Source organism: Aedes albopictus, chromosome 3, assembly GCF_035046485.1.
Source record: "Aedes albopictus strain Foshan chromosome 3, AalbF5, whole genome shotgun sequence".
NCBI lineage: Eukaryota > Metazoa > Arthropoda > Insecta > Diptera > Culicidae > Aedes > Aedes albopictus.
The window spans coordinates 378124413-378143935 of NC_085138.1; the positions used below are offsets into that span (position 1 = coordinate 378124413).

Consider the following 19523-nt stretch of genomic DNA (forward strand, 5'->3'; position numbering starts at 1 on the left):
GACTGCCACGCCGAAAATCCTCCCAGGTGTTTGCTATTATCTCAGTTTAGAAGCATGATATCGAAAAACAATGTATGGATGAATTTAACCTTGTAGTTTTATCTGAAAGTTTGCCGAATAACATTGGGGTCGCAAACGTATACCAAAGTCGTAAGCGAGCTGTGAAGGCAACTCTCCACGCGGTGAATGTAAATTTCATTCACGCTCATTCGGTTGCTTACCCAAGTAGCATTTCAAATTCCATTTGGTTTTGTTTAAATTTTATTGAGGTTTTGTAAGAACATTACAGAGTTCATTTGATTTTATCATTGCTTTTGACAAGTAGAACTAGCTTTTTATCATTGCCAGTTCTGAAGAGTAAATTAAGAATGCTTGTAGAAGAACCCAATAAAACTACTTATGCCAGAAGTGTAATTGATCTTATTAACAGTTTTGAGAGATTCTTCAGACCCTTTGAAAGATACCTATGTCAAACCGTTCATAAATCCGTAATGTAATTTTATGCATAATTTATGCCATTCTTCGGCAAGTTCAATATTTCCTCACAATTCAATCATAAAACTTCCTTAAAATCAGTTGGAATTAACGAAGAACAAGTTCACTTGAGCAAGAATTCTCTAATATAAACAAATCAAAATATCAAAATGGATGCCGCAAAGTGGAAAAAAGTAAAAGCGGGTGGCTCATTTAAACGAAAATTAAAGAAAAATCTGTCCGGTATACTGAAACTTTCATCCCAGCCAGTGCCGATTTCCCAACAAAGCAGGATTTGTGATGCACAGGACGTGACGCAGGGTATTTTTTGTACAACTGCTCCGAACGTCGCAACGACGGAATACGGTGTTGGTAAATGTCTTCAACAGCCAGATTTCTGCCAGAACGAGTGGACAGATGACGAGGCATGCCGGACACAGTTACCGTTTTCGGAGGACGAAGATGATGAGGATGACGAAGATTACAAAAATGAAGCTTTACTATCTGCAATCCGGAACTGGTCCATTTCCCACAACATCAAACAAAACGCATTGAAAGACCTCATCGCAATAATCAACGATCGACTCCCAAATGTCTTACCGAAAGATCCCAGAACCTTGCTACAAACTGCCAAAACGGTATCTCTTAAGCCAATCGGAGAAGGTCAATACTGGCACCATGGCCTACGAGAATGTATTGAAAACATTTTCGCAAACACAAACGAATCAACGACTATATCGATAAATATCAACTTGGACGGATTACCGGTATATAAGAGTTCTAAAGAGGAATTCTGGCCAATTCTTTTTAATATTCATGGGATGACTCACATCAAACCAATGGTGATTGGTATTTACTCTGGAAAGGGAAAACCAACTGATTTGAATGCTTTCCTTCATGATTTCGTTAATGAAATGAATGACGTTTTAACCAACGGAATTATTATTAACGATTTCAAAATATCAGTCAAACTCCGCTGTTTCATATGCGATTCACCGGCAAGGGCCTTTATTAAAGGTATAAGTATGCTACTTCCTGTTTGCTGCATTTTCATTATACTATGACAGTTATGAAGATGTAATTTTACTACGTATTTATGACGCCACTTCGTAACAAAAAGACATCCTGACATTAATTTTTGACTGTATGTAGCACACAACTTTTAAACGATCAACCGAACATAGACATACAGACAGACATCACATTTCATGGTAATTTGTTATTCAAAACATTCAATGATCGTCCGTTTGTCTGTGGTGTAACATTTCAATATTATCTGATTTGCTAATTGATATTCTCATTCCAGGTGTAGCGTATTTTAACGCTCAAAATGGTTGCCAGAAGTGCACAGCTAGTGGAGAATACTCGTACTTATCCCACACCAATTATTATCCTCTATCAAATAGTACAAGCAGATCAAATGCTGGATTTCGAAGCAAATCATATGGATCCCACCATAAATCCGACACACCATTACTTCGCCTACCAGTAGATATGATAGCTGACTTTCCAGTAGGCGATTCACTTCATTTGATTGACTTAGGTATAATGAAGAAATGTTTAATAGGATGGAGAGATGGTAAATTCGGAAACTACAGAACAAAATGGTCTGCGCAGCAGACTGCAGATATTACTAAATACTTGACGCAACTTAAACTACCTTCTGAAATACATAGAAAAGTCAGAGGTCTGGAATGCTTAAGCCATTGGAAGGGAACAGAGTTCCGTACATTTTTGTTCTATGTAGGGATAGTAATTCTCAAGCCTTTTTTGCCTGAAGACGTGTATGAACATTTTTTGACCTTTTTTTGTGCAATCACTATCTGTTCGGCTGATTGTTATAGCCATTTCACGGATTTAGCTGAATCATTACTCCAACATTACATTGAACGTTATGCAGATATTTACGGAGAAGATTACATTTCAAGCAACGTACATAATCTCACTCATGTTACAGAAGACGTGAAACGTTTCGGCGTTCTATCAAGCTTCAGTGCATATCCTTTCGAAAGTAAATTATACCAGATCAAAAATTTAATTCGAAGTGGACACAAGCCGTTGCATCAGGTAGCCAAAAGAATAAGCGAATTGAATCAGTTAGAAGGAAACTGCAGTAGCACGGAAGCGCAAAAAGTAGCTCCATTGTTGAAAAAACGCATTCCTGAATCATGTGAGCTGTACGAGAAAATTGATTTTGGAACGTTCTCACTATGTAACGATGCTGCCAATAAGTGGTTTTTAACCAAAAACAATGAGATAGTTTGCTTTAGCCACGCCAGTCAGCAAAATGGAAATGTTTGTATATCGGGAAGCGCGTTGGCAAATATCAGTAACTTTTTCCCAACTCCTTTTAAATCATGTCATTTAAATGTCTACTATTCTAGCTGCGAAAAAGCCACTGTTACTCATTACGCTCTTTCAAGTATAAAATGTAAAATGGTGGCAATGCCTATCCCCAAAAGTAATGTAGGTATGGCATTCATTCCTTTGTTGCACACAATGCGTTAGGATGAGAGCTACATTGCTATATAAATGTCATCAAGTTTTGTTCACAAATCTATCAAATAAAAAGCATCAAAATATTTATTTAAAAGTAATCACTTACCAATCATGTGGTACATTTCAATTACATGACATATTCGAAATCTACTCTTTGTTCATTTCAAATGAACCTGTGGTATTAACATTAGAAACATCCTCCTCTTCAATAATTGCATCAGCCCGAGCATCATCCCTAGCATCAGCCTGCACTGGTTCAGGTTCGACACTGGTTTTTTTATACTTCAGGTTGGTTGGTCTGTTCTTATGCTTCGATGTTAGCATCTTTGCATTGAGTCGTTGCTTGCTGTTCTTAAGGATCGTTTTGAAGAATTTTTCTCCGTCCAGCTCTGAAAAATCCTTGTCGGCCTGTCGAACCAGATTCACAAACAGTCTCCGTGTGTTTCCATAGAACTTCAATGGAATTTTTGGCTCCGCATCTACACTGGTTGATGGCTCCTGCTGTGTGTTCCCATCGGACTTTCGTACCATTCCTGTCCACGAGCACTGGGTAAGGAACATTCGCGTGAAGAAGTAGTCGATCAACTTATAGCAGCAATCGACACCCTGTGCCTTGCCTGTGGTACCGCAGATGAAACTCATTCCGCTCAAGAACGTTTGCATCTTTGTGCTGTCTTCCAGGGATTTTTCCAACGCTTTCAAATCATCAACGGAATCGACTGCAGAAAATGCAGGCTGCACATGCTGCTTGGTTGAACTTTCATCCAATCGTTGTGTACGGCAATGGCAATGCGTCATGGCGTAATCTTGCCCAGTTTGAATCTTTGCCAGAGCCTGCATTATTTTGGATTGGTTTTCCAAAATGACACGTTGATTTTCCAGAACCGGATCGATACCGTTGTTTTCGTCATCATTTGTCATGAAAAATATCGATGACTGCGGTGGTTGTTCTTCTTCTTTTTCGTCAGCTTCTTCCGTTACGTACACCATTTGTTGATCGTCCACAGGGCCAGCAATCTATCATCAAACATTATATTCAAGAGAGAAAACCAGTAAGGTTAGATGAAACAATTGAGTCATACACATCATATTTGAAAGCATAGGAATGAAATCTTGAAAAGTTTTTTTGTTATCATTCAGACTACTGCTGAGAAATTGCTACTTACACATAGATTCGTAGCCGGACTCAAGATTGAGTTTACTGCCACTTCCTGTTCGTGTGTAGGTCCAGATACGCTCTTCACAAGACTGTTAAAGTCCTTGGCCACAAATACTTTACTTGACTGGCCGTACCGTATACGTTTTCTTGGAGGCGGCATTTGAATTTCTTCCACTTCGGTATCAGATACTGTTTCCATCCGGTCGAGTTCGTCATCAGCTTCCTTCCGTGTGAGAAATTCCCTTTTCTTCACACAATTAATCTTCTCCCATTTGTCGTCTGGCATAGATGTTTCGATCTGCGATAATTTTCCAACCAGGTGTTTTTTCGGCCACCATAAGATCCCGTTACATTCCCAGCCACTGGGTACGACGCTGAGACAAACTTCCCCGGCTTCAATCGTTTGAATTATTTTAAAGGGCATCCTAGAAGCAAACGAGTTGTTGATACAATCAGTGAATGAGAGAAGATTAACATAATTACTTACACTACATACACTGTATTTCACGGAAAACTGTGTAATTTGCGATCAGTATCAGTGAAGCGAAAGTTCGCTGGATGCAATTTTCTCGACTGTAAACACTGACCTGTCAAACGAGTGCGGAATCCAGGCCCCTGACACGGCCTATATCAATGCATTGGAATCATGGTAGACAGGATGTCCTGGGCGCTAATAAATAGCGCCCACTGTCAAATGCGAAAACATCAACAATTTTTTGTTTAGCGTTTATTTTGGTTTGTTGATCAGTTTTTGGAATCATTTTTCCCACAGCTTATGATCACAAAACACTTCAAACTCGCTTCAATATTAATGTACGGTAAGAGGAGCATGCGGTTAGTTGAATAAAGCAACCCAACAAACACGCATTGTGAATGTGATTTCGTGTGTGGCTCACAACATCAAACAAAAGCTGCGTTTGTTGATTACACGCTTGTTCCAATTTGCACGAATATGAGTATAAGGCAGTTAGATGTTGGCTACGATAAATTTCATTCATGCCAGGGGCCTGGCGGAATCTCTTTCACGAAGGCAATTAACTTTTCAAAAGAGCCCATGCATAAACATGTTCACATGGAATATATAAAACTTTATTTTCTTTCTAAAGATTTTTTTTTTGAACTAAAGATGCATTTAAAAAAAATATATTTTATTATTGCAAACTGGATGTAGGTGAATGAGGTACAGTTACAGGTGGAGCAAATAAACATTGCACTTGTCTCTGCCGTTGATCTTATACAACTCAAATAGTGACGTCACTATTTTAGTTCCATAAGATCAGCGGTATAACAAAAGAGACAACTAGTGACACGCAATGGTCCACTGCACGAATATATGCTGGCCTTCTTACCCTCACAGAAAATTTGACGTTTGAGCGGTGCCGACACCTCTCAAACGTCAAATTTCGTGTGAGAGTTAGCACGTCAGTATAAATTCGTGCAGTGAACCATGTTTATTTGTGCTGCATGTAACTGTTTCTCATTTGATTTAGGTATACAATTGTGAACACTCGATGGCTTGCGGTTTTAAGAGGAATGTGCAGCCAACTTTTCCGCTACTCACCGCATTAAAACAAATGCACCACTGCGTATGCACTAAAACAATGACAGTAGTCAAGTTACGTCAAACGACCAGTTAGTTACGTTTTGTATACGGCCTGGGGCCGAACTATAGTTTTCCCATGCCAAAATATCCTAAAAAAAGCCGAAAAAACGGTAAAACCCGTAAAACTTTTGTCCCGTAACAAACATTTTTGCTGTACAAGAGTGGAACAAACCAATAATAATAATGAAAAATTAGTGCATTGAGGGAACCAGCTTAAATTAATGTAGCTGTCTGATTAAAGTGCGCAATACATGATATGCTTATGTTGTGTTTCCGCATCATCAAAAAAATTAAATTTTGCGTCAATAAATATTAAGTCACAATAATATGCAATTTATCTAAATCAAAATAACCACTTTTCAAATGTATGCAAAATGCATTCAGAAACGCTAGGTTTATGAAGCTCTCCGATAGAACGAACTTGTCTTATGGTGAGATCAACTAGTTTTGTTCAAGTGGAATGGAACTTTTTCAAGTAAATTAAAAATCCAGTAGAGTTTATCACATTCTTCAGAAAATCTAACGACCCTTGGTCAAGCAAGGTTTAGTTTAAAAGAATCTTATGACTGTGTTACATAAAACTTTTGCAATGTAATGGCGATTCTGGTAATATCAGCTCCCGCAGTATGGCAGACATTTTGCAATGAACAACACAAAATAATTCCGCATCCTGAGAAGTCACTGATTTTCAACATTTTCAGTTCAATAATTTCTTCTAAAATAAGATTACCATCAAGATTGCCGTGAATATTTGTTATTATAGTAGGTGAAAAGTACGGCTCCTACCATGTTCCGCAGTCAACGATTAATTTAATTCTCAAAATAAATTATTGTTTTGGCATTGTTAACGCGGCGCATTAATTCTACGGAAGTTTTGCCATCTATATCAACGACAAACCGATCTTGGTATGAAAAATCTTTTTATAATAAGTGACAAAAATGATAGTTCTTGTGATTATTTTGTAAAATCATTTGAACTCTGCCATTTTTAGAGATTGTTTGTGATTGTGTCACTTGAAGGTTCATTCAGAATAAAAATGCTATCGGCCAACAAAGACCATCATGCAGATATAAATAAACATATTTAAGCCTTAATTTATGATATACTTGAAGTATTCTTGAAGAAACGCATGATAAAACCTGTATGCCTAGAAGCATTCTTATCAAAGGTTTACAATGATCTTGAGAACTGCAATAAGTTAAAGTTTATCAGTTTTAAGAGAACTTAAAAACAGTTCTTCAACACCGCCTCAGGCATGGGCCTCCTTAGACTTATGGAAGGTTTATGCGTTATTTTTCGATGTAATGTAGAGCAGTTGAATTTATGCCTGGTTTTATTGATCTTGTGTTGAAGAACTCTTCTAGAACGTCATAAATTTAATTTTGCTACTTGGGTATTGACTTCTACCGAATAACTCGATTCATATGCTTCCCGATCATTATTTATGAAGCCAACTCCACGTTAAGCCTTATCACCTCCCCTGTAATAGACGAGGTAGGGGAACGAAACCCAAAGTGCTCACATTTTCATTCCAGCAAAGTGCTCTCATTTTCATTCTATCAAAAACAAAGCTTATTAACGCTATCTGTTAAGCTTTTGTATTTAGTTATATTTTTGTACTTTTTGTTAGGAATAAGCATGCATGATAACAAAAAAAAGGAAAACAATCAATGCTTAAATCGTCTGTTTTTGGAATAGGAGAACAGATCATAGGGACATGGACTGAAGAAGGGTACTCCTACTCTACTTGAATAAAGTGTTAGCAATGGGATCCACTGCTCGGAATTCACGTTCTCCAGCTCTGGGACAGCGTATCTCCTGGGTAGCTGCCACATTAACGCCGACATTCTGCAGTTCCGAATCAGGAGCCTTTAAAGTGCGGCTTCAATCAACGTATGATTTTCTCTATGATTGAAGGTTTTGAGCAGACTACCTTACCCGAGCAGAGGAGAATATCAAATTAATAACTACGAAATAACATAACCTGTTTTTATATCTTGTTTTGTTATTGTTAACTTATCAAAGCATTGCTTCTAAACAACATATGTTGTTGGACAATCTCATTTTGTTATGATCATTGTATCAGTATACGTTCATGAAATAATATCTGAATAATATATTTTGTTGGAAAACATGTTAAGTTATTATTTTATTATTATGATTGGTCAAATATTTGATCATCAATAGCACGACAATAGCAAGCTTTGATATCAAAACTGCATCATTCGAGATTTACGTTGTTTGCAGCATTTCGTGATGGAAAGCTTGTGTATATTTACTCATCAGTTTCTCTGCCTTTTCCTGGCATTACATCCCAACTGAAAATGAGTCAACATCTCAACTCAGTGTTTTATAATAATTTCGACAGTAACAGAAACTAGAGAAAAAAATGTGCGCCTTGATTGTTTGAGGGTTGAATCTCAGCTTCTTGGGTAGTGATCGATCTCAATTTTTGTCTGGATATTTATAATAATTTGAATTTGATCCGTGACAAATTTGTTCTGAGAAAAACTTTTTTAAATGTCGCAAAACGTTCATTTCCATAAAAATAGCAAAATTGTCATTTTCCAATTGTTTTGCCCATACGGATTATTCAGAAAAGTAGTGTGTTTCGTTAGTCTGATTAACTTTGCAGAAGAACTTGGTCATCATTTTAGAGTTATACCAAAATGATTTTTTTCGTTTTTTCTCGAAATAAGTGTATTGCGATAGCTATGAAAATCTCAAAAATCTTATTTCTTAACACTTTAAATTTCAGGTTATTAAAAGAGTCCAGTTAAATTTTGAAGTCAATATGTGCACTAGAAGCTGAGATTCAAAGATTCCAAACTTAAACATGCTGTATGAAATCGGTCAATGCGTTTTTTTTCTGTCCAGTACTGTATTACCTGTACATCATAACAAGTTTTGATTTTAGATTATTATTAATAACATTTCAAGTTCAAAATTTGTTATTGACACATTTTCCAAATTCACTATTATTATGTTGTTATTAAAACGAATAAAACATGTTATTTAGTTCGTCCGCCAGGAACATTTTTTTGTTATGGTATTTGTTATTTTGCCGCTTATGACACGCAAGTCTATAACATAATATGTTATGTTAACCCTAAAAGGGATACCTTCATGGCCTCAGTTTCGTCACCTCGCTGAGTGTGTTCCATCAAAGACGAGCTCTGAAAGGCGCCTGGGGTCCAAATGGACCCCAAGTATCCCTTTTAGGGTTAATAACATAAAAATAATAGATTCCTTTATGCAGTTATTTTGCTAAAATAACGCATTGTATTATGCTGTTGTTATTCCCTTCTGCTCGGGTACCGAGGCCACGTTGCCTACATCATGCTGAAGGGACTGCCTCCTTTGGGGTAGTTGACGTGATACAGCGTTTAATACTTAGCTGATGGATGACAAAACAAACGCACTTCCTTGGTGAACAGACGCTCATCGGCACGAACCTTCTCAACCTAGCTGCAGTCAGAAGAACAACAATGCCCAGGCTGTAATACCAGCTAAGCACACATCTTTTAACCGTCGATCTTTGTCATCAATTGACCCGAGGAAGCATGAAGTAGGAACTTGTGAGGAACAGAGCTATGTTGGACGCTCCTTGTCGACTCGTCATTTTGCAGCCCAAAACCTTGTATCTTCAGCAAAGCATTTTTTATATTTTGCAATCTGAGTTCTGCAGCCAAAAAAACAGTCAACAAGGCCACATGGGATTTTAAAGCCTATCAAGGATATTCAAGATGCTTTAAGGCGTTACAAGAATTTTGAGGGATTTTCAGGGGGCTTCAGTAGAGTTTCAGGAAAGTCTATGCAGACAGCGTTGCCAACCTTCCAGATTTATCTGGATTTATCCAAATTTTTGAGGTCTCATTTTACAAAAGTCTGGAAGATCCTGACATTTGTTTTCTAGATTTGTAAGGTTTTGATCGGAATTTGTAAGGTTTTGCCCGTAATTTGTAAGGTTTTTCACACGATCCAGACTTTTCCAGATAAAGCTTCATAAATTATCCAGATTTATCGAAAATTGACCTGGCACCCCTGTATGCAGGCCTCGGGGGGTTTTATGAGTGGTTAGAAGGTGTTTCAGATGTTTCAAGAGGTTTCAATAGGTTTCAGGTGTTTTCCGTAGATTTTAAGGTAAGTCTAAAGGGGTCACATGGGGTTTTCTGAGAGGTTTCAAGGCAGCGCAAGGCGGTCCAAATATTCCAGGATGCTTTTAGGGGCTTTCGTAGAGTTTGATTTAAGTTGATTTCAAGGGATTTTAGTGTAGAGAAGCAAACGGGAGTCTCAGAAAGGGTTTCAAAATATTTCAGCGGATTTCAAAACAGTTCATGGGGTGTCAGTAGAGTTCAAGGGAAATCTCTGGAGGTTTCAGGGGGCTTTCTGCGTTTCGGACGTTTAAAGAAGTTTCGATAGGTTTCAGGGGATTCCAGTAGAGTTTAGGAAAAGTCTAAAGGAGTCACATGAAGTTTCCTGAGAGATTTCAAGGCAGTTCAATGCGTTTCAAATAATTTTAAGGAGTTACAGTTACAGTACACAGTCAAATAATTTTAATAAATTGTACAGTTACAGTCAAATAATTTTAAGGAGTACAGTTTAATAGATGACTGCAGTGGGTAAGATTTTCTGATGAGTTTCAAGGCATTTCAGTGGATTTCAAGGAGTTTCAGTGAAGCGGGTCTAAGGGAGTTACAGAGAGGGTTTCTAAGCAGTGTTGGGAATACTCACTTGCAAGAGTTATACTCTTCACTTACTTCTATCTCAGTTCAGAATGCATGCTATCAGGAAACCGTGTATGAAGGACTTCTATATTGTAGTTTTATCACAAATTTTGCTTTATTCGCAAAAAGCGCACACGCATGCCAAAGTCGTGCGACAGCTGTGAGCACGAGATGAGTAAATTAGTGGAATTTATACTCACACCGTACTCACAAGCTCTCTCACAACTTTGGTGTGCGTGTGCAACTCTTACTTTTTTGGCATTTTTTTTCTTCATCTGTAGAGCCTTTTAACCACTGCGTCCATTATTTAGGAATATTGTGGTATGACCCATATTTAATTTGGTGCTAGTCAAATATCCTGTCACAATTGAGCTGTGATGGACAATGGTTGATGTAGTTTTTTCGGCATACTTGAAGATAAAACCACCACGTAAAAGTCCTTCAAATACAATTTTTTGATAGCAACTGTTATTATAGCAAGTGAGTAACCCTTTGCATGTAATATTTTCAACACTGTTTGGGTGTTTCATTGGATTTCAGGAGGTTTCAGGGGGCATTATTAAAGTTTAAGGGAAACCTACTGGAGTATCAGGGGATTTCTGAAGGGTTTCAGCGTGTTTCAAAGCCTGTCTATTGATTTCAATGGTGAGAACAAACCTTCTTCGTGAAATAACTAGAGACCCCTAGCTACTCTTGTGGATTCGATTATTTCGGGCATTACGCTTAATCTATTTTAGGTATCAAATTTTCAAGAAATTCACTTCAAAAATATTAAATGATCTGAACATTATTGCTTGTTGAAGTAACAATACTCAGTGTAGCAGTACAGACCTGGAGTTCTGATCATCAGGGCAGTTTTAAATATTGTAGTTTGGAGCAAAACAGCTACTGATTACTGTAGATGTCAAGAACATAATTCCAGGTACTATGGTGACCCAGAATACCCCAAAAATATATAACAAGCTTGTGTCTCAAAAGTAGACCCAGCATTCTGAACTCTAGTGTAATTTTAGAGAGAATATCAACAGTAATTTAGAATAACGCTTCAAAATCCTAGGTGACCATAGATTACAGTTGCTTGTGCTATGTTACATATCTACTGTAAAGACGGTATCAAGATCTCCCAAGAATGCATAATAATGCTTATTACTCTTTGAGGAGATTCGTTATTCATGTTTGGTTTTGCAACGTTATGTAGCAAAATTGGCTACTGCCACACGTGTTGACCGAAAGCTCTAACTAACATTCAGGGTTTGGCTGATGTAGAATACACCAAAAGAATCTCAGAATAATTCGTAGCATTGCAAGAGGTCCATAGTGTAGGGTAGTGCTGGTTATGTAGTCCTAAAAGCTACTGTAACAAATGACAAGGATTGCATACCAGGACAGTCTTGAAATCAAATCAAGAATGACTCAAAAAATGTAGAACAATTTCTATTCGTCTTCAGGGAAGTTCAGCAAACATGGCTTATAATGTATCGTTGATCAGTGTAGTGAAAATGACTTTCACGATTATACGGTTATAGAATAGGACCCATATAGCCGAGGCGGTAAACTCACGGGTATTCAGCATGACCATACTGAGGGTGACGGGTTCGATTCCCGGTCGGTCCAGGATCTTTTCGTAAAGGAAATTTCCTTGACTTTCTTGGGCATAGAGTATCTTCGTGCCTGCCACACGATATACGCATTAGTGCGGGACACGCTTGTATGAAAAAAAATAAATCCTCGCTCCAATCGACTTTTTAGATCCCATTCAGGCCCCATATGAACTGTACAAAATTTCAGCGCAATCGATGAAACTATAATTTAGCGCAAGCGGTTCAAAGTTTTCATAGGATTTACTATGGGAAAAGTTACACTTTCAAACAAAAAATCCCAGAGGTCGCCCTTTGTCTCCTTAGTTCAAATCGATCAATGTTTCTTGTAGAAATAACATTTACGAAACTTTCCTTCGAAGACCGCAAAACGATTGGATGCTTGTGGAAAAAGTTATTGATTTATTACCGATTAGTGATCCAACGAACGGCTTTTTGTTTTGTTTTATCAGCAGCACTGCTGCTGCCGTTGTTGCATGGGGTGGCGGGAGGCATCACCACCCCCAGATACAGCAGCAGCCAAGGCAGCAGCTACAGTGCTGCTAATAAAACAAAACAAACAGCCGTTTGTTCGATCACTAATCCGTAATAAATCAATAACTTTTTCCACAAGCATCCAATCGTTTTGCCGTCTTCGAAGAAAAGTTTCATAAATGATTTTTCTACAAGAAGCATTGATCGATTTGAATTAAGGGGACAAGGGGCGGCCTCTGGGATTTTTTATCTGAAAGTGTAACTTTTCCCATAGTAAATCCTATGAAAACTTTGAACCGCTTGCGCTAAATTATAGTTTCACCGATTGCGATGAAATTTTGTACAGTTCATATGGGATCTAAATGGAATCAAAAAAGTCGACTGGAGCGAGAATTTGATGTTTGTCCCACACTAATACGCATGCAAAATGGTCATTGGCAGAGGAAGATCTCAGTTAATAACTGTGGAAGTGCTCATAGAACACTAAGCTGAGAAGCAGGCTTTGTCCCAATGAGGACGTAACGCCAAGAGAGAGAGAGAGAGAGAGAGGTTATAGAATTGAAATTCTGAGCCGCGAATGTCGGAAGGTTATGGAATTCTTAAACATTCATGGCAAACTAACAACAATCTATTCTTAATAATAAATTTTGTTCCGTTTACGTCTCTTTGTCTATGGTGGCTATTTTGAGTCGCTCGTTCCACAATACGGTAGTAACGCAGTAGTAAAATCTATCAACCGACTAAATCGTTGATCAATTTTGCGAAATTGTCGTACCCCGTCCGTGCCCCTCCCTAGGGTACGATGTTAGGTTCATTCATAAATGTTGGACCGATGTAGAATGAATGACCGTTCCACGAAAGTGCCATTAAGTGTGGGTGGACATGGTTGATAGCGTTGTTGTGCCAAATGAATGAGCAGCTAATAGTAGATCAGACGATGCTGTAAATATTCGGTGTGTTTGTTGTAGGATTTTGTGATTAAAGAGTAGGTTCAACGTTTTTTTGGTGCATAAATTTGGAAGTTCAATAATGTCAAATTCGATTGTAGCAAAAAAGCACATCTATTGACAATATTAGATTACCCGTTTCGTAAAAACCATGGATTTGTAATTAACAACTTCATAATTTCAATTGGAAATATTGAGGCACTGAATATGGCAATGCACACCAAAAGACTTGAAAGATCGACTTATATAAACCGAGCACACCCAAATGTTTCAATTGTTATAATTAAAATCCTGTCCAGGGCAGTGCCTTCAATCGAAATACATTTTGCTGAATTTTACCAAGCTGAAGGTTTCAGCAAATAATTTACGGTAATTTAACAAAGTTAGCTGATTTATTTAGCAAAATCACCAGCAATGTTTTGCTGAAAATCTGCTAACTTTATCAAAAATTCAGCAAAAATTTTGCTAAACTCCCAAACATGATAAAAACAATAAAATATTGGAAAGAGCATATGGTGTGTTTGATTCATGTGTATCAATATTTATATGTTTAAGATATGTAATATTTTTGTGATACATGGTTCACAATGCTTTTATAAACGATTATGCACAAAGCTGGAAGTGAAAATCAACCTTTTAATCCAGAACAGCCAGTTCGGAAAAATATGCGAGATTTCCCATAAAATATTGCTCCATTAACCCCTTGATTCGTCAATTTCGTATTGCAAAAAAAAAATGCATGGAATCAGCTACTACGGTATACCAAACTCATGTAAATGAAATTATAGCTTTTTGATTACCCCCCACTTTTGTAAACATCACTCAATGAACGGTAACATTCTATAACTGCACGGTGCTGATGCAACGGTTGCAGCTTTGTGCATCGTTGATGATTCAGATGCAACACATTTTCCAATTCATTTACCAGTCAGCGAAAACAGACGCTGCGCCGTGCCCGGGGAGGAGACATTAGCATTTACAATCTACTAATGGCATTAGTGAACGATTTGCAGAACAAGAGTAGCGTTGCCTGGGTTACATAATTCGTCAAAAGTTGTACCGGGGGTTGCCCCCAGCAAAGCGAATTTTAATTATTCAAATTTTAATTTCGGAAATTGGTTGAGGGGAAATTTTAAAGAAGGAGAGTGGTTGGGGATAAGAGGCCCAAAGCAAATTTTGCTACGCTTTTCTCTTCGATGAGTATTTGCATTATTTGATTTTGAAGATGACAACGAAAACTGTTGGTTACTCCCGCATAGCTACTTACTTAAGTCTTACAAGGAGAAAATAGCTGTAGATCCAACTCAGGTGTGTAGCATCCAATTAAGAAGCCCTGTATGATTGGTTGTTGGTGTGTTGGTGGTTCATCGACTGTTTTCGGTAATAAAATGATTAAACTTCAGTTTTCCCGGTCGATTTTCTGGCCTTCAACCATCTACTGCGGATTTATCTTCTAGTCGTCTTTTTATAACCGGACGCAAAGTAATGGTCATCCGATAGTGAAAAGACGATAGAAGATTAGTCCGCAGAAGATGGTCGAAGGCCATGTAGAGATTCCAATGTATCTTTGAGGATCTCAAAGAACTCCCTTAAATATAGGTCTTCGGATGTGCAAGCGTAAACAGTCTGAAACGTCTTCAAGCTCTTCTGAAACCGGTCATGACACGCTTTGAAATGCCTCTGAAGGTCTCCTAAAATCCATCTGAAGCTCACATGAGAGTCAGTACCCCTAAAGCACCTTTAAAACCTTCTGCCACGCCCTGAAACACTTTGAAAAGCCCTGAAACGATAAATACTGAAACATTTCTGAAGCACCTTTGAAGCTCACATGAGAGCCTAAGAAGCCCCCTAAAACTGCTTTGAAACCTCTTCAAGGCTATGAAATGCCTTAAAACAACTCTGAAACTTTCTGAAACTGTTCTTATGTGCTCCTGAGAACCTATGAGGTCCCTAACATCCCTTTGAAACTTTCTAACGACATGTAATGCTCTGACATCTCCCTGAAATTTACCGGAGAGCCTTTGAAACCCCTTCTAATTTCTGAAATCTCATGAAAAGTCTTGAAACATCTTGAAACGCTTCGAAAAGCATTGGGGCTTCAAACCATCCTGAAGCTCGCTTGAGAGCCTATGAAGCGCCCTGAGACTCTTTTGAAATCTCTTGAAATGCCTTGAATTGCACTAAAGCCCTCTGAAACTCCTGTGAAGCCTGTGAAGTTCCCTACCATCTCTTTTAAACCTCTTGATACGCCCTGATACGCCTTGAAGGGTTGTGAAATGCTACCGAAACATCCCGGAAAACGTCCTGAAGCTCTGTTACTTTTAGAAAACTGTTTCTTTAGATAACACGCGTATAGATTTCTTGCAATAATATTAGACCAGATCTATGCTATTTCATTATACTTGAAGACTCTCTTTAACTGGAAGTCCTACAAATCCTTGCATATTGCATCATCCACACTCCCAATCGGTCATTAAGCCGCGTACAGACAAACACGCCTTGCAGTCAGCAGTGGATGCAACACATTTCCATTTTCCCTAGCAGCATTACTTCAAGGTCAGGCCTTCCCATCCTCCACTATCCAGCCAACCCGGTCTGAAACATGCAAGGCAGATCCGAAAGGGCAGCCACATTTGTCGTTCGTCGTCCGCCACCGCCCGTGTTCTATTTTTATCCAGAATTGCATCACATTAGCGCCTTGTCCCTCCGGGACACTACACCTACCCAATCGACAGACTAACACATTACTTCCTGTGTACATACCTATGTAGGTAACGTACAGCGAGCTGAATTGGCCGGCGGCGTCGTAAAGAAAGTTTCGTCTGCGGTTTTCCGGTTTTCCGTGCCTGCGTTCGGTCGGAATTCCTCCCTCACATTTACGATTTGTTCCAATCCGATAACCAATTATAGTTGCATTGCTGTTTGTTTGGCGGTCTCTCACCATCATCAACACCACAACTTATTCCTTTCGATTGGTACAGTATTTTCCATAATAACACGTTTTATAGGACACCCATAAGAAAGGCGACCGTTTGAAATGTGGAATCTTCCAATCGACCACCAGTCGCCTACACATTGCTATCCCAGAGCATTTTCCGATGCGTGTTACCTAAAAGAAATGAGTTCGAAATAAGTCCTCAAGCCGGCTTCATCGATGGCAGATCGACAACGGACCAGATCTTCACAGTACGCAAGCTCCCAAAGCGACTTGTGACAGCATCGAGTATGCTCAGAGCTTTGGGAAGTTATGGAGGAGAAAGACTTTCATGTACTTTAGATATGGCTAGACCAATTGCGACGGGCTTGGTGGTCTAGTGGCTACCGCTTCTGATTCGTATGCAGAAGGTCATGAGTTCAATCCCTGGCCCGTCCCTTTCATCATCCTACTTTGTATTATTCTATCCACTGACTCTCTCTCTTCTCTACATATATAACTCATGTGTATTCATATATGTTCATAGCCATCGCTAGAACCAGAAACGAATTGCAAAAACTCGTTTCCCTTCCTTACAACTTCCACAGCGAGTGTATATATAACGCCTACAAGTTATGCAACCAAAGCGAACTGTGCCGCTTGACCTTCATAGTATTCACCAAACAATCTATCACCTTACGAATACTATAAATATCCCCTATCCATGGATTGCATCACCGACCCAACGGTGACTCCCAGATCTCCCATCCGTTTAACAAGTCCGGAGTCCGTCCAAAACTTCCAACAATAATTTATCCAGAATTTAATGCAGGCATGGATTCCTTCATATTTTTCTGGGTATTCATAAATTTTCTGGGCTACAGAAATTCTTCCAGGAATTTGTTAGGAAAGCTTTCCTGGGATTTCTTAAGGAGCTCCTCATGGTATTGCTTTCGAGATTCCTCATAGGATTTCTTCAGGAACTCTTTCAAAAATTCCGCCAGTGATTCACCCGTGAATTTCTTCTGTGTTTCTTTCAGGAACAACTCTAGGGATTCTTTTAAGAACTCCTCCAAGAATTCCCCCAGGAACTTATTTTAGAATTTCTTCAGGAATTCCACTTGGAATTTTTTCAGGAACTCCTCAAGGAATTGATCCAGTACTTCCTCCAGGGACTGTTTAGGGATTCTTTTGGGAATGTCTATTGGAAATGTTCCAGGATTCCTCCTGGGGATTCTTAAGGAACTCCTGCAGAGATTCCTTCAGGAACTGCTACAGGAATTCCTCAAGGAGTTCTTCCACTAACTCTTCTTAGAATTCCTTCAGGATTTCTCCAAGAATTCCATCTGCGTTTTCTTCAGGCATTCTTCCAGGGATTCCTTCAGGAATTCCTCAAGGGATTCCTCCAGGAATTTCTCAATGGATTCCTCCAGGAATTCCTCAAGGGATTTCTCCACGAATTTCTTCGGGGATTCCTCTAAGAATTGCTGCAGGAATTCCTCTAAAAATACTCCAAGAATTTCTACAGAAATGCCTGAAGAGATTTCTCTAGGAATTCCTCCAGGAGTTTGTATAGAGATTCCTCCGGGAATCCCTACATGTATTCCTCTAGGATATCCTCCAGGGATTCCTCCAGGAAATCCTCCAGGAAATCCTCCAGGGGTTCATCCAAGAATTTCTCCAGGGCTTCACTCGGAAATTCCTTCTGTGTTTCTTTCAGGAACAACTCTAGGAATTATTTTAAGAACTCCTCCAAGGATTCCCCCAGGAACTCTTTTTAGAAATTCTTCAGGAATTCCACTTGGAATTCTTTCAGGAACTCCTCGAGGAATCAATCCAGTACTTCCTCCAGGGACTGTTTAGGGATTCCTTTAGGAATGTCTGTTGGAATTGTTCCAGGATTCCTCCTGGGGTTTCTTTAGGAACTCCAGCAGAGATTCCTTCATGAACTGCTACAGGAATTCCTCAAGGAGTTCTTCCACCAGCTCTTTTTAGAATTCCTTCCGGATTTTTCCAAGAATTCCATCTGCGTTTTCTTCAGGAATTCTTCCACAGATTTCTCCAGGAATTCCTCAAGGGATTCTTCCACGAATGTCTTCGGGGATGCCTCTGAGAATTGCTGCAGGAATTTCCCTTCAAAATTCCCCAAGGATTCCTACAGAAATGTCTCTAGAGATTCCTTTAGGAATTCCTCGAGGAGTTTCTCCAGGGATTCCTTCAGGAATTCCTCTAAGAATTTCTCCAGGGCTTCACTCGGAAATTCCTTCAAAGATTCCCCCAGAAACTCTTCATAGGATCCCTTCATTAATTCCTGCTTGTATTTTTAAGGAACTTCTCCAGGAATTAATTCAGTTCTTCCTCTAGGAACTGTTTAGAGAATCCCTTAGGAAATCCTATTGAAATTGTTTCAAGGATTCCTTCTGGAGTTCCTTCAGGAATTCATCTAGAGATTTGATCAGGAACTGCAACAGGGATTCCTCCATGAACTCTACTAAGGATTCCTTTAGAATTTCTCCAAAAATTCCAGCTACGAATTCTTCAGAAATTATTCCAGGTATTCCCCTACGGATTCCTTAGAAGATTTCATTAGAAGTTTCTCCAGGAATCATTCCAGGAATTCCACTGGGAATTCATGCACGGGTCCTGGAGCTCCTCCAGAGATTTCTCTAAAAATTCCACCAGAAATTCCACTAGGAATTCCTCTAGAGATTTCTCAAGGAGTTTCTCTGGAGATTCCTTCAGGAATTCTTACAGGCATTCCTCTATGATATCTTCCAGGCATCCTTTCAAGAATTTCTACAGGAATTCTTTCAGGATTTCGTCCAAGAATTCCTTGAGGGTTTCCTCCATGCATTCCTTCTGGACTTTCTCTAGGCATTCCTCCAGGCATTCCTCCAGAGATTGCTTCAGGGATTCCTCCGAGAATTCCACCAAATATCCACCTAGGAACTCCTACAGAAATTAATCCTGGAATTCTTTAAGGGATTCCTTCAAGGATTTTTCCAGAGACTCGTACAGGAGTTCCTGCAAATATTTCTCCAGAAATTACATCAGGGGTTCCTCCAAGAACTCCACCAAGAATTCTTCTAGGCATACTTGCAGGAATTAATCCAGGCATTCTTCTAGA

The 19523-nt window shown here is 39.0% G+C and overlaps 2 protein-coding genes across 14 annotated transcripts in view; both read right to left on the bottom strand.

The window, feature by feature from the left end:
• Positions 1–19523, bottom strand: part of LOC109409918 (sodium-dependent neutral amino acid transporter B(0)AT3) — a 159360-nt gene that overhangs the window by 58872 nt on the left and 80965 nt on the right. The gene's annotated exons all lie outside the window — the stretch shown is intronic.
• Positions 3009–4716, bottom strand: LOC115267818 (uncharacterized). The gene is made up of 2 exons (XM_062860076.1): positions 4140–4716; positions 3009–3990 (listed from the first exon to the last, which is right to left on the bottom strand). The coding sequence occupies exons 1-2, from the start codon at positions 4554–4556 to the stop codon at positions 3121–3123; spliced, it is 1287 nt and encodes a 428-aa protein (XP_062716060.1). The 5' UTR covers positions 4557–4716; the 3' UTR covers positions 3009–3120.